Here is a 23,580-nt window from a genome sequence, read left to right as displayed (position 1 = left end):
CCATACTGTTTTCCATAGTGGCTATACAAATTTACATTCCCACCAAAAAAAAAAAAAAAAAATGGCAGAAGCATTCCCTTTTAACCAAATTCTTCCCAACATTTTTTTTTTTTTTTTACTTTAATAATAGCCATTTTAACAGATGTGAAGTGATATCTCATTGTGGTTTTGACTCACATTTCTCTGATGGTCAGTGATGCTGAGCACCCTTTCATGTACATATTGACCATCTGTATGTGCTGTTTGGAAAAATGTCTTTTCATGTCTGCTGCCCATTTTTTAATTCGATTTTTTTGTTACTGAGTTGTGCATTAAGCCTTTACCAGATATGATTTGCAAATATTTTCTCCCATTATGTAGGTTACCTTTTCATTTTGTTGATGGTTTCCTTTGCTGTGCAGAAGCTTCTTTTAGTTTGATATAGTCTCGCTCATTTATTTTTGCTTTTGTTGCCTATGTTTTTGGTGTCGAATTAAAAGAATTGTCTACAAGACCTGTCATGGAGCTTACCACCTAAGTTTTCTTCTAGGAGTTTTATGGTTTCACGTCTTTAATCCATTTTGAATTACTTGTTGTGTATGTTAGACAGTGGTCCAGTTTTCCATACATCATATGTTGAAGAAACTGTCCTTTCCCCATTGTATACTCTTGGGAGTCTTTGTCAAAAATTAACCCTATGTGCATGGGTTTATTTCTGGGCTCTATTCTATTAAGCTGTGTGTCTGATTTTAAGCCAATACCATATTGTTTTGATTACTGTAACTTCGTCATATAGTTTGAAATCAGCAAGTGTGGTACCTCCAGCTTTGTCCTTTTAAAGATTGCTTTGGCTCTTCAGGGTCTTTTGTGGGTCCCTACAAATTTTGGGATTGTTTATTCAATTTCTGTAAAAAATGACATAAGAATTTTGGTAGAGATTGCATTCAACTTGTAGATTACTTTGTATTCCTATTGTTGAGTTTTAAGGGAGCCCGGTATATTTTGGATAACAGTCCTTTATTAGATGTTTTTTGCAAGTATTTTCCTCCAGTCTGAGGTCTGTCTTCTTGTTTTCTTGATAGTTTATTTTATAGAGCAGAAATTAATTTTCATCAAGTCTAACTTACCAATTATTTCTTTCATAGATGGTGGCTGTGGTGTTGTATCCAAAGTCATTGCCAAATACAAGGTTTTCTAGATTTTCTCCTATCTCTTAGCTGTTCAGTAGTTTTGTATTTTACATTAGGTCTTTTTTGATCCATTGAGTTAAGTTTTGTGAAAGGTGGAACATGTGCCTAGATTTTTGTGGATGTCCAGTTGTTCCAGCACCATTTGTTGAAAGGACTATCTTTTCTCCATTTTATTACCTTTACTCATTTTTCAAATATCAGTTGACTATGTTTTGCAGGTCTATTTCTAGGCACTCTATCCTGTTCCATTGACCTATTTGTCTATTCTTACTCCAATACCAACCGTATTGCCCTGATTATTGTTGCTCTATATTAAGTCTTGACGTTAGGTAGTATTTAGCCTTCTGACTTTGTTGTCAGTATCATGTCACAGCTATTCTGTGTCTTTTGCCTCTCCATATAAACTTTAGAATCAGTTCGTTGATAACCACAAAATAACTTGCTGGGATTTTCATCGGGTTATAAATCTATAGATCAAGTTAAAAACTGACATCCTGATATTGACTCTTCCTATACATGACCACGGAATATGCCATTTAGTTCTTTGATCACTTACATCAGAATTGTAGTTTTCTTCCACATAGGTCTTGTAGGTATTTTGTTATTTCTTTGAGTGCAAATGTAAATGTTAGTTTTAATTTTTAAATTCCAATTGTTTGTTGTTGGTATATAGGAAAGTGATTGACATTTGTATATACCCTGCAACCTATGATTATTACTTCAGCGTTTTTTTTTTTTTTTTTTTTTTTTGGTCAGTTCTTTTGGATTTTCTACAAGAAATGTTATCCGTGAATAGTCTTATTCCTTCCTTCCCAATATGTATACTTATTTCCTTTTCTTATCTTATTGCATTAGCTAGGACTTCCAGTACAATGTTGTAAAAGAATGGTGAATCAATATCCATGTTCTGATTTTAGTGTCAAAGCTTCCAGTCTCTCTCCACTAAGTATAATGTTAGCTATAGGTTTCTTGTAGCTATTCTTTATTAAGTTGAGGAAGCTCCCTTCTATTCTTACTTTTTGGAGATGTCACTTTGTATTTATCTGCATGTCTTTTTTGCAAACTTTTTTCTGTGGGGATATTATTCCGCTCCTTTGACATTTGACTTTGATTCTTTCCATTTTTTACAGAAGTTTTTCTGCAATTTTAAGGAGACAGGATTTGAGTTTTTCTAGTTTCAAGATTCTACAGTACTTCTCTACAATATTAAAATATGGACCGTACAAACAATAGCTGTTTAAATTCAGCACAGGAGATGCTTACACCTTTATTTCTAATCGTTTCTCTGGATTTAAAGGGACAATCCTAATTTCACTTATTCACAAATACTTTAATGTGACCTCCCTCCCTTACATCCATCTCTATTTTTGACTGTCTTGCTCAATTTGGATTCTATTAGGAGTATCTTTTCAAAGAGGAGCTGTGTCCTGGGGGCTTTGCTGCTGAAACTTTTTTTTGAGCCCAGAAGGCTCTAGTCCCTTGACCTAACCATGTATCCATTTTACTCATTGCAAACCTTACCCAGTTTTAGCTGTTCTAATTGGCTTGCTGAACTTGCAAGTAAATATTTGTTGTTTCATGTTCTAAGATCAGATGCTCTATTGCTCCCTCTGGAACAGATGATACCATGCAAGTCTTGTGACTAATGGTGGTTTATTTCTAACCACCTTTTGTTTTAGGGCTCATGGGAATACTTAGTTTTCCTGTAATGTTGGCCAAGGTTTTGTTTTGCTATCATGACTGTTGTGTGTGCTTTTATGGGGGATTTGAGAAATAGTCAAAATTATCATCTCAGAATCTCGGCTGGGTAAGCTTTTAATGTAGAAGCGGGTAAAAAATATAGGTGTAACACCATCTCCTTCCGTAATCATGCTTTTCTTTCAGCTATTTCCCTTAGCAATCTTTAGCACAGGGTATAATAAGAAACTTGGCAAACTCCTTTATCTTTCTGAGCTTCACAGATTATGGAGGCTGATGAGCTCTGGTTAATAAATTGATAATGTTGTTTAAAAGCAAGTGGCCTAACTTCATGTGCACAATTGTGCATTTTTTCCCCTACAGGGTGACCTCTGCTGAAGAGAGAACCCTGGACCATCAAACTACTGCTTGAGGGCCAAAAAGACCAGAATGTTATCATTATTTTTTTTAATTAAGTTTATTGGGGTAACATTGGTTCAGAGTTATTCTTAAGGTACAAAAGGGAGTGATATACTATTTTTTCAGCTAGTTAAGTGATTTCTAGTTATAGTTTCACAGCATCGCTTGGTCTCATTTCCTAAATAAACTGCAAAATTTCCGACTGTTAGTTTGGGTCTGCCATTTAGCAGACAGAAATCTTAGATCAAAGTTATATCCTCTGGAATTCATTTGAAAATAATAAAAATGGGAATAACATCTTATACGTTAAGTGTGAACGAGATAGCTGATGGCATAAATGGAAGAGTCTGGTAAACTGTAAAGTCTTATATACGGTGCACTGTTGTACTAGTTTACTTCTTTAATACTGTTCAGCTTCTTACATTTATACCATATCAAAGTACTCAGTAATAAAAGTAGGTATTTAATAACTATAACAAATAGACTACTAATTCCTAATTGGTAGTTGGCTGTCTTAATCACCTTCATATCATCAGCACCTTATCCGTAGTCCGGTACAATGTGTTTAGTAAACAATGATGAAATATAACCTTCCAATTCTGGCAAAAATTAGATGGGCTTATTCATAATCAGAAGCCCTGTGGTACAGATGGAATATTGTATTAGGCCTCAGTTTCTCATCTTTAAATCCTAGCACTTGACTTGCTTTCACCACAGAATTATGAGACCAAGTAAGAGACTATATGGAAATGCTTTTTAAAGAAGAGTATGCAAACTATTCTTATCTCAGGTAGAATTTAGTTTAGGCTGATGGAAGGTTATCTAGGTATTCCTATAGGCATTTTGGAAAGGTTTTCAAAAAAGACAATTGTTTTTATTATGTCTCCAACTAGTTATTTCCTAAGCCACTTAACAAAATGGGTACCATTTTTTAAATCTTTGAATCCCTTATGTGCTTAGCAAAATGTAGTCTATCTCAGATCTCAGTAAATACTTGTCAAATGTTAGAGCAAAATGCTGCCACACTAATCCATCAGCAAGCACTGCTGTTTACTTGTAAAACATACTCTGATTCCAAGTATTTCTCCTTATTCCTGATATTACCTTCTTAATAGAAGCCATCATTGTATTGCTGATTGCTTGAATAACTGCTATAGCTTCCAAACTGGTTTCCTGGCGTCTATTTCTCTCTCCCCTAACAGGATCAAAAAAGAGCAATTTTAAAAAACTAACCAACAAACCATAAATTAGACCATGTGGCTGCTCTGCTTAAAACCTTGCAGTGACTTTCCCACCGTATTTACAATCCAGATTCTTTAAACCCACAGGCTCTACATCGGGGACCAACAATTTCAGCTTGTAGGCCAAATCTGATTTGCCACGTTTTTGTAAATATAGTTTTACTGGAGTACAGCCACGTACAGCTTACAGCTGTTTTTGTACTGCAATGGCAGAGTTAAATAGTTGCAGAGCCTAAATATTTCTCATCTGGCCCTTCACAAAGTTTGCTGACCCCTGCTCTATATGATCCAACTCCTATCTTCCTGGGTATCGGCTCTCTTTCCTCATTCTGGTCATTCACTGTATCCTAACCAAGTCTTTCCTTCCTCAGAGGCTTTATACTTGCTGTCGTTAATTCCCCACCAATGATTTTTATTCATATAGTTCCATGACTACCTATCACTGAGATCTCAGCTTATACGCCAACTCCTCATAGACGTTCCCTGATCAACCTATCTAGAGCGGCCTCTTCAACCTCCCTAGATACAGATCTACTATGAAACAAAACATGGAAATAACTATTTGAAATTATGGATTGGTTTAGTTCTCACCCTGCGTTAGAATATAAGCTCCATGAGAGCAGAGACCTTGCCCCATTTTAATCAATATAAACTTACCACAAAAAACAATGCCTGGACTTGTTTTTGAAAGAGAAAGTAAAAGGCCAATAAATAGTTGCTGAATGAATGAGGCCAAGGTCAGGAACTCCAGTCTGGTTCAAGTGCAATGTTCAGTTCCATTGCTGTAGACCAGCCCTAATCATAAAAGGCTAAAGGAAGTTCAATCCATATTCCTTGCCCCATTATGGCAAAACAACTTCACCAAGAGCGCACTCTCCTAAACGCAGGTCCACCTTGCTCTCTTCAAGTAAGGAAATAGAGTTATGAAACCCAGGCAAGGCAAGGTCACAGAAATAGAAGTTCTGAACATTATGATTATTATGGTTAAGAATTTTATTATCAAAATTATTACATCTCTTGTGAAAGTTCAAATGTTACAGCAAGGTGTAAACACTCCACTTGAGAAAGAAGTGATACTTCTTCCCTTCCAAGAGTTCCCCCCACCCCCTCCCATTCCCCCCTCCCCCCCGCCCCGAGGTCTGGTCTTGACAGCACCCTGCCCACACAGAGTGGCTGGGGTCTCTGCACGTGCCAGGCAGGGTGAGGGCCGCCTGCCCGCTGGCCTCTCCCCTTGGTTAACAGCCAAGGGAAGAATGCAAACCCCAGCCCAAATGGAGAGACATTTACATACGTTTTATATAATATACAAAGAAACCAGCATCCCAGGCAACATGATTTCCACTCCCAACGCTCTCCCAGACTGATGGGTTTGTGGGGGAAACAACAAAAAGAAAAGTATTCTGCTGAGGTCTCAGCACTAAAAAAAAATCTCCCCTCATTTGAGCAAACACCTGATTTAAATTTTGAAAAAGTGAAAATCTGTAACAGTCACACACAAAGAGAGAAGACTGTGCATATGATAGTTGTAGGAGAGGGTAGGAAGGAAGAGGATGCAAGAGGCTAGGGGGAAAAAAAGGAGAAAAAAAACTGAAGGGAAGGGAGGAGACTCACAGTATTATCTTGTCCAAAAGAAAAGAAGTAAGGTCCACTGCAGCACCAGGGATTACACCTGTCATAGATCTGCTACCCCTACCATGGTTATAACTGAATACAAAATTAGATAAATAAAAACACGCCGGATATTACAGTAAACAAGTGAAAGAAATAAGCTGGCAACCGTATGGAATTTAAAAAGATTGTGTACCCCACCTGGGCTGGCTCCAGGGCTCCTCCAGGGGTGTACAACAGGCACAATGCACTGATGGGGAGAAGCCAGTCTGCTCTTGTCTCTCATCCAGAACAGTAGGTGTGTGGGTGGCTTTATAACTTTCTCACCTGTGCCACTCTCAAATAAGCACCCCCCAAAGAAATGTGGGACATGCCCACACACAATCACAGTCCTGTCGGCGCCACTCCACACACATCTTTCCATTCCTACCCTGCAGTCACGAGTGCATGCTCCCCAATCATGGAGGCGGTCCTATTCATGGGATCGTCAACTCCTGATTAATTGGGAGTAGAAAAAAATACAACTCAAAGAATTCCCAAACCACTTGGGATCCATCCTAATTAAATTTATTGCCAACAGCTGATAAATAGCAATGCAATTGGCCCATCTCACTTATCATTTCTCTTTTCTTTGCCTACTTACTTCATGGGTTACTGAGCTGTGAAATAGCTTGGGGGAGGGGGAGAGGGATGGTAACAGCCCGGGGCTCAGACAATCCACTAAAATAATCTGCTCCTGAATAATCTAGAGTTGACCACAAGCTCTTCTTCAGAGAGCCAGGCACTCCTCAGAGCACATTCCAAGCTTCACTATCCCTGCCTATTTCTTGATTTTAAGACAAAGCTAGGGAGCATTCTTGGTGGACACATCTTGGCTGGATGTTTTTGGAATGGTTGTCTTACGGTGAACATTTACATACCATACCTACCTTTTTTCTTAAGTGCATAAACCCCTAACACTACTCAGATGGCTTGGGCTTTGAGATTGGCTCTTTTCAGGTTTTTTTTCTTTGAAACTTTTTTTTTTTTTTTTTTTTGATTTAAAAAGATGTCCTCACTGCACAAGTGACTACAGGCTACAGGCAAGGATGGGAGATGGAGGCTTCAACACAACTCATTGCACTTAGAACCGTCACTAACCGAAACACCGTTTGCTTGTCAACAATGTACCCTTAACAGCAGGGAGAAACTTCTTTATAGTCTCTGCTTCAGACAAGATTTACATCTTTCTCCAAGGCCAGAGCCAGTCGCGAGCACAAGTCTTGTTTCTTGTTGACCAGACCCAATCCTCTGGCACCTTGTACCCCCTTCCCCAGCAATCTGCTCGGCCTAGGTTCCAGAGGCAGCTGGAAGGAAGCAGCTATGGGCTCATTCAGTTCTGTTTGCCCAAATCCAGAAGCCCTAGGAAAGTCCTGTCTGAGTCTTGACTCCCGACCCTTGCAGCGGCTGGAGTCGGTACTGGTGCACACCCCCACTCCCGCGGTGTGGGTAGTGCTGTGAATTGGAAACCGCAGATACCCTGGAGGCCTGGTAGGCAGTGGACTGCCCAGCATTGGGCAGACTGATAGTCCGTAAGTCTGATGGCAACGACGACCTAGAGTTCTGAGGAAAGGAGGTGGAACTCAGAGTTCCTGTGCTGGACTGGGAAACCGAGTCTGAGGTCGGTGAGTCTGAGGGGCCCTGTGGGGTAGGGCTAGCAGCACTAGAAGGGCAGCTCCTCCTTGAAAGATTGCTGCCCGTGCTATTTCCAGAATGTGGCTGGCTGCTATAATACCCTGGTGTCCCCGTAAACTGGGCCAACGAGTCTGTGGACACAGGGTGGGCAGGGCTGGAATAGGATGTACAAGAAAGGGAAGATTCTGAAGAACCATGAGAGGGGGGGTTTCCAGGTCTCAGTGCAGTAGTTCGATAACTGTATCCTGGAGACTGGGTGGGATGTCCTCGAAAGGGGGAACTTTGTTGAAGGAGGCTTTGTGATTCTGTCCGTGGACTATCACACTGCAGGAGCTAGAAAGAATTGGGAGGAAAAGGATAAAGAAGTGAAAAAGTCCCTACTCAGATCTTTAAGCTTGTGAATATTTAAAATACTCTATTTTTTCTTCTTCATCTTCCTAACCATTTGTTCTTTTTAGGACATTAAAGATGGTAAAATGGCTATCTCTGGTCACTTTATTTTTCTGGCATGATTTATTACTTGAAGGTGAGCAGATGACTTATTTCCAAGGCTGTTGAAATTATATGCAAAAATGACATCTCAACTGCAAAAGATGGCCAGGATCACAAAACATTTGGAATCCAGAACATACTCCTATGTCCAGAGATGAGCAATTTCTCATCTTACCTGGTAGCTGTATCTGGAAGGGCTGTAAACGGTTGCTCCTTTAGAGAGTGCTGAGCTCAGTGTCTCCGGGCCTTCTCCATCTGCAGGGTCTGGAAGGTTAATACAAAACCAACTTGTCTTCTTAGAATAAGTGAGAAACAGCCATTGTTTATTCAAATCACCAATGAAATCACTAACCCACGCTGCTCTCTTCCTGACAAATCAGATGAGTGCAGCATGCCAGAAGGGCAAAAGGAGTGGTTAATTATGGGCTATGTCTTAAATGTCTGATTCCTATCTCCTTCTTTCTCTTCATCGTTCATCAAGGTAGATTTCCAGGCCTTTAGAGAGATGAGTTAAAAAAAGCATCCCTTGGGAAAAAGAGCAGACAGAGAGCAAGCAATACTAGATCTTAAGAATGCTGTATTCCAAAAGACTAGAGACAAGAATTGAGATGGAACCTTATACACAGTGGAGCCCAACTATAGAAAGAGCCGACTCACCTCAGCCTAACATTTGGCATGAACTGTGTGGAGCCTGGCTCATGTGTCCCTGAACTTGTTCGGCAGAAGGCCACAGGCTCACCTGAGTCTTTCTCTGTGATGTTACTCTCCCACGTTGGAGAAGGCTCTCCTTTTTGGGCCACCCTCACACTGCTTCGGAGGACTTTGGGGATGCTCCCTCCTTCTCGGAGTCGTTCTACTGAAGTGGGAACCATCCTGTGAAGGCAACCAGGTGCAAGTTTATGCCACAGGACTTTAGAATCTGGAACAACTGAAGCTCTGACAAAGGTTGTACAACACAGCCTCTTAAAAACATCCTTTTAAACATCATTTTCCTCAGGATCAATTTAAAATAAGGTATTTTCTCTGCCCCAAACTACGTCAGGCACTGAAGAAAAAAAAAACTTTTAAAGAAAATCAATCAAGGAAAAAGTAAATTTAAGGATGTTACTTCTTTTAATCTCCTTTTTGAAATGCTAATAATTTTCCTCTGTGAAGTCATTGCCTGGCACAGAGTAGTTTAAGACATATTTCACAAGTTAATAAACATTATTCATTTGAGCCATGTGGCTTCTTTTGCAGCCTTCATTTCTTTAGTTCAAGTCACTGAACTGCTTTATTCTCTATTTTACTCATTTCATACTGAGTACCTGCCACTAGTATTATTTATTTGTGGTTTCCCCTAAACCAGACAAGTCCTTTCAGAATACGGCATGTCTCTCTGTATATACTAGCTGTGTGACTTGAGACTTCTGTTGTTAATTTAAGTGGAACTAAGCTGAACTTCTTACTTACCTTTCATATAAAATGAGAAAATAGAAGAAGCAATATTACTGCCCAACAGATACTAATGCTCATCTGTGTCCACAACTGTATGCAGTCCAAATTGGTGTTCCACAGGCTTGGTGACAATTCTTTGCTTCTGTAAGGCTGGGAGGTTGTGGCTGATACTATTAAATCAGTTAGATGGTACTGCACTTTAGCTGGCTTTCTCAGATAAGTGTTCCTATAGATTTTAGGTAAAACTGGGAAAGATCCATTTAATGATTAAAGCATCAAACATAAACTTACCACCTACTGCTGATATTCTCTTGAGGTCTGCAGTGAGATGAAGTGCCTCTGGAATCAGATGGGCTTACCGCCTCCAAATGGGACATGGAGGAATGCGATGGGGAAAATTTTTTGTGAGGGGAAGATGGAGTTCGGGTTGAGGATCCCTGCACACCATGGGCACCAGTGTCAGAAAGTGAGTTACTGCTGCCTTGCCCAGCTCCTGCAGACTTGCTTTTGCACTGTGCAGAGTCACCTCCCCCACCAGCAGAATTCTCCTTGGCTTCTTGTTTCCGTTTACGGTACTCCAGCAGGGATACCTAGGAAGGAAACAAGAAACAGGACCCTCACTAGACATTGTTAGTGGATTAGTAGCAATGAGGAAAGAAGATGGGACCTTAGTAAACCACTAGCGAGCCATGTGAACAAAGTACGCAGCAACGCTAGCAACTTTTTTCAGGTGTTAGAGAGATCTGAGCACAGCTACATACTTAAATCAGTCAGAAATTGGTAAGACAAGACACTAGGAGATGACATCTTTGAAGAATAATGTTCACCAGTAGAACTCAACCTTTTTTCTGCCTTTAGAGAAACCTGTGAGGTTACAGTTACCCCAGTAACAGAAATGTGCTATCAGTTAAGTTATCTGCAACAATGGTTAGCACCTAAAAAAGGGAGGGTGAAGAGCTGGGAGCTCAAGTAGTTTTTAAAAAAAGCCTCCCAGGTGATTTTGATAGTTCTTCCTTAGGCCCTAGGAATCCTTACAGTTTTGTTTTGTTTTGTTTTTAAAGAGAGAAGAAAGAAATAACAATTGCTTCAGGGCTCTTAAATGTACTTGATTTTCTAAGACACACCCAGGGATTTATTACTGATTCTGTCTTACACATAGAGAAACTAAAGTAAAAGTAGAAATGATTTCTGGTTTCTGTTTTAGCAAACCAGCTCTATTAAACCTACACATACTTGGAAGTTTCTTCGCAGCTTGCTGTTTATGTACCTCTTTCTTTCCTGACTGCCACAAGAGAACCCTCTCCCTGCCACACCTGGCACATCTCCTCTGTGCTGTTTTATTTTAGTACACTGTGCTTACACTGGCTATCGACCCATCATATCTTGCTTGTTCCCCCACTAAACTGTATGTTCTACGAGACTGAAGACCTAGTTTATTTGGCTTTTTTTTCTTTTAACATCCAGCACAGAACTTGGTCCATATAGGCACTCAACAATATTTCTGAAATAAATCATGATTTCAAGTACAGCTGTACATTAACAAATGAAACCAGAAATTCAAAAACTGTTTTCATTTCTGTTCTTAATAGTCAATACTATTCATGCAAGTCTTCTAAACCCACTGCTATCTTATTCCAAATTACTTGCTAGTTTCCTCTTCTTCTATCCACTGAGAGCTCTCATTTTTTTGTGCAAATTAAAAAATAACAAAAATGCAAAGTTAGACAATTTTGTATATGTGTTTTTTATACTCAATCTTGGAAAGGAGTTAATAATAAATTCTGGTCATGTATTTTACTGTAATGCAAGCATAAAAAGCCACTACTAGGCTACATTTCACCATTTCACCAAGAATACTACGGATATTTTGCAATTATTTGAGACATTTAGCATTTCTAGTCCTGCCCAATAAATAAAAGTTGCTGTGCCAACCCAAAATATTCCCATGCATTTCCAAACGCCCCCAGTTGAAAACCATGGACATAAAAAGTGGCGTGGCTCTGCCCATCTATACAAAGTCTCCTCCTGAGTATCCCTACCTTTCCCCTGACACCATGACAACATTCAACTGTTTGCAATCACATCACATCCCTGCCACCCACCCAATGGAGTGTCAGTTACTTGTTCTGCTCCCTCTTCCGTAACAATCTCACTCTCATTTGTTGTCTAATTGATTCCTACATAGTGTTTAAAATCAGCTAAATCAGTGACCTGTCACCCCTCACTCCACTACCCTTCGAACTGGCCAAGAGCCTCTTTTTGTTATTAAAGCACCCACCACATATCTGACTAGGCCCGGTTTCCTGGTTAAGATGTTCCTACCACATCTGAACAACTCCTTTGGAGCATCCACCACCATTGTAATTAATCATTTATTAATATAATTAATTATCTGCTAAGCTCAGTCTAACTTACTATAAGCTCCATCAAGGCAGAACCTAAGAGGCAATATAGCATGCAAGAAGAGTATGCAATCGGGAATCAGACAGACCTGGGTAGTGCCCTGGCCCGTCCATTTACTAGCTGTGTGACCATGGACAAGTTATTCAACTTGCCTTAGTTTCCTCATCTGTAAAATGGGAAATTACCCATCTTACACAATTATTGTGAGGATTAAATGCATAAGAGCTTAACAGTGCCTAGAACATGGGAAGTACTAACTAATACAATTAATTAGCATTATTCTTTTTCACTGTTCTATCCTTTGAACTGCCTAGCAAATGTACAATACATACATGGTAGGCATTTAAATTTGATGATTATTTACAACACTCATCAAATTGTATTAAAACAGTCTTTCGCTGGACATAGCAGAGACCATGTCTTAATTATCTTTCTCTGCCTCACACTGAGAACAGTACTGAACACATAGTGGTCAGTAACTTAGTAAATTTCTATCAAATGTCAATGCTCTTCAAAAAGGCCTATATAAAGTGAAAGACTTACCTTTTTCCTCTGTGGTGGGTTCTGGGGGGCAGATGGGACTCCTTCACAAGCCCTTTCACTACCAGGTGACATGGATCCACGAGAGAGGTCTTTCATAAAACCATGTTCATATCTGCTGGAAAATCCTTCTGCCGGGGAACAATATCCCCCATCCAAATGTAAAGGCTTCCTATCCCCTACAAGGGGAGACCCTCGATATAATCCATCTGCTCGAGGCATAGCGTTCAATGGGGAATAGGCATACATTAGGTTAAACTCTGTCCGAAATGCCTGGTCCGAGTTTCTCACAAGGGTCTGATGTCCATCGCCACTTCTGCTTGGAAAGCCAGTGTCAGAGGTGGGTCCAATGGAGGGATGAGGAGCCAGGTCAGAATGACCTGAGTTGATCAGGGAAGGTCTGTCAGCACAGCTGTTAGTGTTGGAGTCAAGGTAGCCTACTTTTGTCAAGTCCAGGTCTTTTCGGTGACAAAGCTGAAAGAATAAAAATCAATGGAGACATGGGATAGGGAAGAATGGAAAAAGTTAAAGGGCAGAAAGAAAGGGAGGCAAGAGGGGCACAATTGAACAGGAAAGAAGAATGGAAGCAGAAGAGAAAAAGCTATTAACATCTGAAAGAGTCCCATGTAGAAATAGTGTATACAGGCCAGATCACTAAAGAATCCCCATCTTTCCCAAAATGCTTTCAAGTCTTTCTGAAGAATACTGGGAAAATCACAATTAGGTAATTGGCCAAATGTGACTACTTTGCCTGCTTAGCCTTTCATCATGTTTGCTGAGTTACCCTGCACTGCATTAAGGGACTGGCAATATAATTAGGGATGGACCTGAGACTCATGTATGCTACAGACGTGAGACTACTGTCTTAAGATAACTGGCTTCTGGTGTTATTTATTTCTAAATTAATATTGATGGAAAGTGGGAGGAGGAAAAAAAGGTGAAAGAAAGTAGACAAAATATTTAAGGTACTGGTTCAGTAAAGGAGAATGGTATTAAAGACATCAACCAACCAGTTCACTCATTTTCACTATTATTAAGTGGATATGTTTCTCACAAAACCTTCTGGCCACCCATTTCTTCTTTCTTTACCCTCTAACATATGTCAGCATACCACAAGACTACTAATGTCCATCACTGCAGAGTATCTGAAATGCTAAAATGTATAAAAACAAACCCCATCTACTATTTGATTTTCATTGCCTCCTAATACCAAGATTTTCCATGACTAGGGTCAACGAGCTAACTCTCTAGGAAGAATGGTTCCAGAAACCCAGATAACATACCATGTCAGCTTCCAAATTACACTATCTTGGAATCTTTAGCAGCTGAGGAGACAGTGCTTAACTTTCCTTATAAAATAGAGCAAAACCACCCAAAAAACCTGTAGTATACTAGAATACCATCTTTCTCAGCTTTACATTGATCTATAAAATCCTACTTACTCAGATTTTGGTCAACTGTCACTTAGTTTAAAACTAATTTTTTATTAGAATGAAGTGGGGTTAAAGGTTAACTTTTAAAAGGTTTTGAGAGACTATTACTTTCTCTTTAAGAGGAAAAGGTTCCATATGAACTCATAGAGTTATTTACTACATTTATCCAAATCTTCTAATAGTTAAAAAATGCTACCAATAAAATTTGAATTTAACATCTCCACGGGAGCAGGGTTTCTGAGCAAAGCTCTCAACTGATAACCTGAAATAATACTTGTACAGCAACCATATCCCAACCACTGCAGAATGGAGGCCTGTGCCATAAAAGCCATGGGCTGACAGTTTCCTTGAGTATGCATTAAGGATTGATAAAGAAAATGTAGAAAGTGGAGAGGTATATGACTCTCCTATCCTAAAGAAGCTGCTCAATCTATCAACCAAAGCTGAAAACAGAGCTCTCAGATTAACTTGGAAACAGGCATAAATCACAGCCTAACTTCTCCAACATAAGCTGCTCCTTTATTAGCTCAAGATAATAAATATAAAAAAACAGGTCGTACTAACTTTTGATTCAACTTTTCTTATTTAACAGACATTATTTGTTAGACTTCCTCTAACGAGGCTCCTCTATCACATCTTTGGCTTCTTTTTAACTTTACTTTTAGAGTCTACTTTTCTTTTAAAAGAACTCTTTAGCCACCCCCTCCCCCAAACAACAACAAAAACAAACCCCACCACGCACACACACAGGCACTTCATTTACCTCCACCTATATTGAGAGTTCTGAGTAATCACAGTCACACATGGCAAGATTCATTCAACTTACAGTGACCGATTGGCCACCCTCCAGCCCAGCACCCCATTCACGTGGATACCTCAGCCCTTCCCACACACTCATGCACACTCACTCTTAACCTCCAAGTGTGATTGAGATGGTGTGATAACTACCTCGGGTGACAGGGACTCGGGCCTATTCGCAGGGTAACTCTCAGGGGAGGATATGTTCTAGAGGAGGGAAAAGCATCTTGTTATTCATCTACTTGAAGTCAAGAAGCAAAACAAAACAAAAAATAAAGTAAAAGCAAGCATAGACGGTTAGCCACAACTTTTTTGCAGGGACAGGGGTAGGGATAAGAATGCACAGGGGAAATGTTTAACTACAGAATTCATCTCAATGGACAGAATGACTTGTTAAAATGCTTCCTGGTGCCTTAATGTTTCATGCTATAAGTAAACATCTCAAGCAGATATTAGGAAAGAGATGGGTGAAATTTTACACTGTTATAGTTGACCCTTGAACGACACTGATTTGAACTGTGCAGGTCTGCTTTTATGCAGATTTTTTTCAATAGAGTACTGTAAACATATTTTCTTTCTTATGATTTAAATACTTTTCTTTAGCTTACTTTATTCCAAGATATAACACATATAACATTTAAAATGTGTATTAATCAACTGTGTATGTTATTGGTAAGATTTCTGGTCAATGGTAGGCTATTAGTGCTTACGTTTTGGGGGAGTCAAGTTATATATGAATTTTTAAATGAGTGGAGGCTGGCACACCTAACCCCTGTATTGTTCAAGGGTCAACTATATATTTCTGTGTTAGACGAGAGTTTAGCAACCTATAGTATTTGTTATTGCCAGGCACCCTACCACTTAACCCTCCTAAGGAGAACCTTTTTCCTTCACCCCACACCCCATTCTGAACATCACACTTCCTCATTCTCCTATGAGACTCTGGCAGGCCACTGTTATTCAGGGAAACTGCTTAGCATGCTGGGGCTGACAGGGCTAGGGAGATGGCCAGTTCCTTTTACATGAGTTACAGAAGATATGATTGATAGAACCTTCAGCTCATAAATGAGGTAGTTCTTGGCATAATCTAAACGGATCTGAGCACCCCCTACCAATATTCTCTTATGTTCATTGTACTTTTAGCAACATGGTGGGGGAAGCAGATGTCTATCCTTGTGTCCTAAACAGGCTTACACTTATGAGGGCGTTCACCTGTGGCATCACTTCCATATCAAACAGAAACTGGGCTGTGAACTCTAATGGGAGGATGTGAACAGCACAAAATGGAGAGAATGATGGTGGTACTTGTGACAAGTGTTCATGGTGCCAGGGGTAAGGTAAGGGGGTGGGGTGGTGTTCCTTATGTTGTAGAATATGGACATCTGTGTTTGTGGTAGGGGAAATAAAGCTGCTTTAGCAGAGCCACATATTGGCTGTTAAGTTTTACTTGGTGGGATGGGTAGTGTGTGTGAGATGGATAGTGGAGTATGGATCTATTTCAAGGCAGGAAGAGGAAAAAAAGGGTCATTCTGATAGAAAGAGGGGGCTGATTAAATTTGTCTTCCTGATGTTGCTATTACTTTTTCCTTGATGCTTCCTTTTCCTCATGATTTTGTTCTCTTCCATGTTTCCTCAATTCCTTTTCTTAGCATCGGAGAGATTTTTCACTTTTCTCCTGGAATGTTTATTTTTCCTTTCAAAAATATTCTTCCCCCATCCAAGCTGATCTTTACTTGTGACACCTATTGGATATTTCTCTGTCACAGTTTTGGATGGAAATAAGGCTCCCCAACTCCCTATTCTAGAAAATAGGAAAGAGCATAACAATTAGAATGGTGATAAGAATGGTCATGATGGTGAAGTGTTTTTTATTGATAAGGCTATACATTTCCCCAGTTAAATTGTGGGATTAAATTAGTAGAAATATGCATTAAACTTCTTGAAGGGATGAGCTATTTACTATAATATTTTTCTTTCCCTCTTGGTATTCTAATGTTATACTTAGACTATGCATCATTAAAAGGATCTTTATTTTTTAAAAGGTAGAACACATTAAATTTTTAGTGTTTCATAATTATCTAAAGTGCTACACTGAGTGCCAAACTTGGCTGTTTGAGAAGGCAACTTACTTCTCATTTTTGTAATTTCACGTTTAATTATAATAAAATCCGAAATGACAAAGTATTAAACCCTAGTCCTATAATATATTGCCCACGAGGTGAATATCCTTTAATGCAATTTTACTTATGAAACTGCAGTTGCTAACTAAAAAGTTAACTGTAATTAGACCAGGTAAACTTAGTAAGGCCTGAATCAACTGCTTTACTACCTGGCTAAAAAGAATACCATAGGGAATTTGTTAAAGAGTAACTTTCCTAGACACCAAATGTAACCAGGAAATCTTTTTACCCCCCAGAAAGGTTTGCTCCAAAAGTAAGTTAATATGACCTAATTTAGGTACAGATCATAGTTGTGTCTCTTGCTTTTAAGGCTGCTAGCTACCTCTGAGTTAGTCATTTAAAAGTCAAGGTATTTTTAATGCCCATGCACTCATAAAAGCTGAATAGGGGGGATGACACTGGTTAGAAGATTCACCTTTATAAAAGAAAACATTTGTAGAAATGCAAGCTAGGGGTAGAGCTGAGTGTGTTTAGTGATCAGAACAAATTTTTCTGAGAAGGAAAAGACAGTGTCTGTTTGATTATAAATCAAAGCAACATGCAATTGATGCTTTTTTATACACATGGAAATCTCAGCAAACCTGCTGTCACCCAAACTTGAATAAACTGATTCAGAATTAACTTTCTGAAACAGCTGATACACATTTCTAACTTAATCCAGAGTGAATGCAATCAATTTTGTCTCAATAAATGTATGTTGCTAGCCTCTTTCTAAGTCTCATTCTTAACACATTATAAGACAAAAAAGTAACCTGAAGTAGGAAAAAACCTCTCACTTGCCATATACCATATCCCAATGCTTTCTAAATTTCTGTTCACTGAGGCCATAATGAGACTAGAAAACAACAGGGAAAGACACTTCACTGATTTAGCCTAGAAACAGAAACAATTGATAGGAGTCCTTAGGCTGGTGTCATTAATGATAATGAGGCAGCTAGAGGCCTATTTTAACCAAAGTATAGACTAAAGACAAAGATGAAGATCTAGCATGCTTACTACCTAAAGTTAAGGGGACTGATGGACTGCATGCAAAAGGCAAACGAACGTCATCTGTGGTAGAATTATTCCTATTTTGGAAGTACAGAGACTGCCAAGATGAGAGGCTATCAGGTAACAGTTCACACTGACCCTGAGGTTTCCCATTCTCTTGGTGAGACAGGCAAGGAACATGGTAAAGAAGCATTTGAAATGATAATATATTTGAAATGAGGTGTAAATGATGACTTCATATTCAGCACTCCCAATAACCAAACCCAAATCACCTCAAACTGCAGAGGAGTATTGCAGCGACTAGCAGTAGTAAGAGACGTGATTGGTGAGAACATGAGGCTGTATCCATTTCGACATTCCTCTTCCGGGTGAGATGGGCCAGGTGTGGTCAGCTGGGGGCTCTTTGAGCCTGGATTGGGAGGGGGTGGTGTGACTGGAGAAAGAGGTCTCAGTAACTTTGTGACATTCTGCTCCATCAAATAGCGAGACTTCCATTTCTTTAATGGGCTCAACAAGTCTGTGAAATACAAAGCTTGGATGAGAGGAAGAAACCATGGCTTAAAAGGAGGCTCTGTAATAAAGCCGTTAATCTATAACCCACAATGGGTATTAACTACTCTTTTGCCTCATTGTTATCATCTGCCATCAACCCAAAAGCCCAAAGAAGCTCTTTAATTGCCACACTTAAAGTCATTTTCAAAACTATTTCCAGAAAATTGCCAGATGAATCGGATACTTCTGACTGATCATGGAGCTAATTAATCTCTTTCAATGCAAAATATAATTTTTTTTTTACATTGAGTTTCCAAAAATCACAAATCTGTGTCACTTTGTTAAAATCACCCTCTATTTAACTGTCACCAGTACAAGCGTCTGAAATGCTAATGCTTCTTTTATCTCCTCTTATTTATTTTTTGCCATTTTCCAGCAGCTTTCTCTAATAGTCTGCTTTAGTAGGAAAGTTACACATGATTACTCGATCCATATCTAGCCCCTAGTTTCTAGAGTGCTTCAAACTGTGAAATGATTTCTATAAAAAGTCCCAACCATTTTCAAAAACTAGGTTAGTACTTTTTCTTATAAGAATATCCTATTTTCTATACTGCTTAGGTCCACTTAAACAGGTTACTACTCTGTTTCAGTGACCACTTAGGCCAAAGTACCTATTTCAGTTTCTCAGAGGAAAAATAAACTTTTATTTATTTACAAGTTAAAAGATATTTATATACTTAATATCTACTATATGAAAACCACTGAACGAGGTTATGTGAGGGAAATGGTCATCATGCAGTCTATTTAAAGGGGTTTATAAATTTATGTGTGAGAGAAAATACATGTAAAACATGTTTAATGTAAGTTTAAGAATCTCAACAGAGGTGATCACGCTGCACTGTTAGTAAAAAATAATTTGCTTTTAAGTACTTATCATGTAGCAGGCACTACAGTTCAGGCTTTATATGAATTATCAGATTTAATTTGAACAACTCTATAAATCCAGCACTATTATTGTCATCTTCATTTAAAAGATGAGGAATTTAATGTATAGAGAGATATAGACGAGATAATCTGGTTCCCATCTATGTTCTTAATCACTAGGTTAAATTATATCCCCACGGCTTGGTAGGAGTAACATTTACCCTAGGCCTTTGAGGGCACATTTTGGGGCAGTAGGTCATGATCTGAGCTATACTTCAGGAAGATTACTCTGGCAACAATGGTTAGGATAAGATTAGACACTGGGAAACCATTTGGAGTTCATGGAGTAGATAACAGAGTTATGGGACACTGAACTACAGTAGCTGTTGAAACAGAAGTACAATGCAAAAAGTACTGGAGATGCATATTTTCCTAGATTGGAAGTATATTCAAATTTTCCTTTTGTTCCACATACTAAATTTTCTTATTTTTCTTTTCTCCTTTTGAAAAGTGCCTAGGTATAAAAACAAACAAACATGTGATTCATGACTTATATTTAGAATACCTTTTCTATATTTCAAGTCTTAAACAGTCAATCTTTTAAAAGACTTCTATATTGCTAGGTCCAACATTGTAACTACAAAAGGCAATTAATGTAAGTGATCAAGTTCATTGCAGTAAAGTTAGAAAGTACAGGTGAACTCTCCCAAATCAATGACTTACAGGTCATTCATGTAACATATATTTACCGAGTATTTATCATGATAGTCACATTCAACAAAACAGGCCTAATGTCTGCCTTTGTGAAGTTTATGGGCCAGTGGTCATTTACCTACTTTTTTCTATTGAAAACACTATACTTACGAAAAAGTTTTTCAAGCTTCATCTTTCGTGTCATACAGAGCTTTCAAATTTTATGTGGTTAAACCTATTATTTATGTTCTTAACCTTAACTCAAATTTTTTTTGCTATTATAAATAAGCCTCAATGACCGATAATCTAGATGTAGAACTGTTAAATGAAAGAAGTATTTCTACAGACTCACTCGCTTTATATTTATTCTTGTGTGAATCGTCAGCTCATGTTCTTTAGCCTGTATTCTAGAGGTTTTGATTTTGTTCTTCATTTTCAAGGGCTTCTTTAAATAAAGACGTTGACACTTTGTCAAACGTAATTATATTTTCTCAGTTTGCTAACTGCCTTTTTATTCTTTTTTTTTTAGCTATATTTTTTATCTCTATAATTTTTTTAACTCAAATATAGGATAACGATTATTTCTTTTACATGCCAAATGGCTACCATTCTTCCAAAATATTTTATAATTATGGAACTATAATTTCTCCAGATTTGAAATATGATATTTACTCTATTAGAGCCTGGTATATATATATATATATATATATATATATATATATATATATATATATATATATATATATATACTGGGCTTAGTTCTCAATGTTATTTTGTATACTTGATGTCCAAATAGCATTAATATCTATATAAAGTTTTAAGTAAAATTGTTTGGGCAATACCAGTTATTCTACTCTAGCTCTCCAAACTATTTTGACTATTCTAGCAAATTTACTCACGTCACTGAACTATAAAAATCATTTGTCAACCATGCTGATCTACCACCTCCCAAAGTTAGAATTTTAACTGTGGCTGTATTAAATTCATGAGTAATCTGGGGAGAATTTACAGCACCAAGGCATGAACTTTTAGCTCCTCATACCTTCACTTATATACCTCTTCATACAGATTCATCACATTTTTAATTACGTTTACTCTCTAGTGTTTTCTATTTTTTGGTTACTACTGTGGATTGGATGTATTTCTCCCTTTATGTTACCTCAATGTTATTGTTAACGTAAAAGAAAATGTTTATATATTTTTGTACCCAGCTACCTTTTTGATCTCCACCAGTTTTTCTGTTAATTTTTTTTTTCCCGGACACAGCATAACTGGCAACTGTTTTCAGACAGATATAAATAAAAGTAATTTTATTTTATTATTAATCATTAAACTAATTTACTGTGTAGTGAACCTACTGTGTAGGAGAAATTTTATTTAGTTATAATACACTACCTATTCTTTTAAATAATCTTATAGATTCAAGATTCAGATCACTGAAATCTAATTCAGAAGTAATATTACGATGGGGGGGGTTAATTTAATAAAATGAATTGAGTAAAAATTTTAATGATCCTGCAGAGTAGTTCATTAACCACAAATTCTTTCATTCCTTCAACTGAAATGCAAGTTGTTTTTATCCTATATATTTTTGCAATTATCAATAATTCTATGACTAATGCTTTGTGCCAAAATTTTGGTTCACACCTATTTCTGTAGAACAGATACCTAGAAGAACAACTACTAGATGAAGGGGTATGAATATTTTTAATACCTATGATAAATCTTACCAAATTGTTAGTAGGGATAATACTCTGTCATTTTTATTGCAAATCCTTTCTCCCAATATATTTGTCCTCTGTTAATTCAGAGACAAATATAGAAAAAGAAACATTGTTTATCCAAGTTTGATTTTAAAAAGTATTTAAATATGCATAGAATTTGCTTTGGCAAGAATCTTATTCTTTTCTATCACCCCAATAATATATTTTCTTGGACTAGCACTGCATTAATTTAATTACTAGCTTCCAGCTTCATATTAGAAGCAAGTTTTATACTTACAGAAAGTGTATGTCTCATTCCTTCAATTTTTTTCTTGGTTAATTTCATGCTTTTTTTTTTTTTTTTAAGATAAACCGCAATATAATTTAATCAAATTTCAAAAGCAAGCTTGTTTGATGGGAACTATATTAAGTCAGAGAGAAAGAGAGAGAGAAAGGAGAGGGTGTGCAAGCATGTGCAAATAAGAGATATACTGACTATATATATTCTTTCCATTAAGAAATATGAAGTTTCTCTTCATTTCCTCAAGACTTTAAAAATATTTCTTATTAATAGTTTGCTCTACATGTTCCACTAATGTTATTCCTAGGCAGTTTCTCAGTTTTGCTAAATTCTGGAATAAAAATTTTTTCATTAATTTTCCTAGCACATAAATACTATTAATTTTTGCATATATACCGCTTATTAAACTCTTATTAATTCTATATTTCTCAGTAGACTTTTTAAGCTCTCCTACATATAAAGTCACATAATTATTAAATAATGATTATTATAATCTTACCTAGCTGAATAGAAATACCTTTCATTTCTATACAACTTTGGCTTTTAGGAAATTAGAATCTTTAATCTTTAAAGTACTGTCTGTCATGTCTAATTTCTGTAAATGCTCCATAAATGCTCAACAAGAAAGAGTTCAAATATCAACAGCAGTAATTCCTATTATAGGCCAGATACTGTACTAAGCACTTTATACGTATCATTTAATATCCTATTAGTTCTATGAAGCAGACATTACTATTCCCATTTACAGACTGGGCTCAGAGATGTTTAGTAACTTACCCAACATCATATAGTTAATAAAGGGTAAAGCTGGCCTTCAAATTCAGGTCTGTTGGAGTCTTTCTACTATATCAATCTGTCTACCTTTCTTGATCAACATCTCCTTGGTCTTTTTGAGAAAACAAACAAAACCCCTAAACCAAGAAATAAAAATAATTCCTTGGGATTTACACGAACTTGTGGCAATATACAAATCACCCAATTGACTACTGCTTGATTTGAATTAATATTGTCCATCTATTTATGTTGCTACTTAAGGGCAAGGTGTGTCCTTTGCATGTTCCTCCTGCTAGAGATAAAAACACTAAGTTCAATAGGGGTTGGTGACTAACAGTCCCAATTCCATTCCAAACAAGGCACATAATAACACAGGCACTTTCTTTAGGAGTCTTTGCTGGTCAAGACGTGAACTACTACACAACCTCCCGTTCCAAACTTCAAATATGGACACACATCATACACAAATACAAATGTGCATATGTGTGCATACTAAATAGAAGATTTCAGTTAAGTTATATATTCTCGCTATACTGTAAAGGTTGCCAATAAATTGATGATATTCAAGGACGGTCCTCTGGTTTGAGTAAATCTCCCTAAATCTCTGAAGAAGTGAGTAAGTACTTTAAAT

At 37.7% G+C, this 23,580-nt stretch overlaps 1 protein-coding gene across 22 annotated transcripts in view; it reads right to left on the bottom strand.

Annotated features, from left to right (window-relative positions):
* Positions 1-5,485: 5,485 nt before the first annotated feature.
* The window catches only part of SETD5 (SET domain containing 5), a 71,456-nt gene continuing 53,361 nt past the window's right edge, over positions 5,486-23,580 (bottom strand). For 15 of the 22 annotated variants that reach the window (XM_016134835.2, XM_036218672.1, XM_016134838.2 and 12 more), the window contains 7 exons: positions 18,335-18,579; positions 15,043-15,099; positions 12,665-13,135; positions 10,010-10,308; positions 9,021-9,154; positions 8,457-8,545; positions 6,667-8,122 (listed from right to left, as the gene is read on the bottom strand). In XM_016134835.2, coding sequence (XP_015990321.2) covers positions 7,517-8,122; positions 8,457-8,545; positions 9,021-9,154; positions 10,010-10,308; positions 12,665-13,135; positions 15,043-15,099; positions 18,335-18,579 — 1,901 coding nt within the window. In that variant the 3' untranslated portion in view covers positions 6,667-7,516. Of the gene's footprint in view, positions 8,123-8,456; positions 8,546-9,020; positions 9,155-10,009; positions 10,309-12,664; positions 13,136-15,042; positions 15,100-18,334; positions 18,580-23,580 lie in introns of all 22 variants that reach the window. The other 7 variants (XM_016134840.2, XM_016134841.2, XM_016134837.2 and 4 more) reach the window with 1 other exon arrangement.

The sequence above is a fragment of the Rousettus aegyptiacus genome, unplaced genomic scaffold, assembly GCF_014176215.1.
Source record: "Rousettus aegyptiacus isolate mRouAeg1 unplaced genomic scaffold, mRouAeg1.p scaffold_m13_p_4, whole genome shotgun sequence".
NCBI lineage: Eukaryota > Metazoa > Chordata > Mammalia > Chiroptera > Pteropodidae > Rousettus > Rousettus aegyptiacus.
Note: the sequence above shows the minus strand (reverse complement) of the source record. Positions and strands in the feature narration are given on the sequence as shown.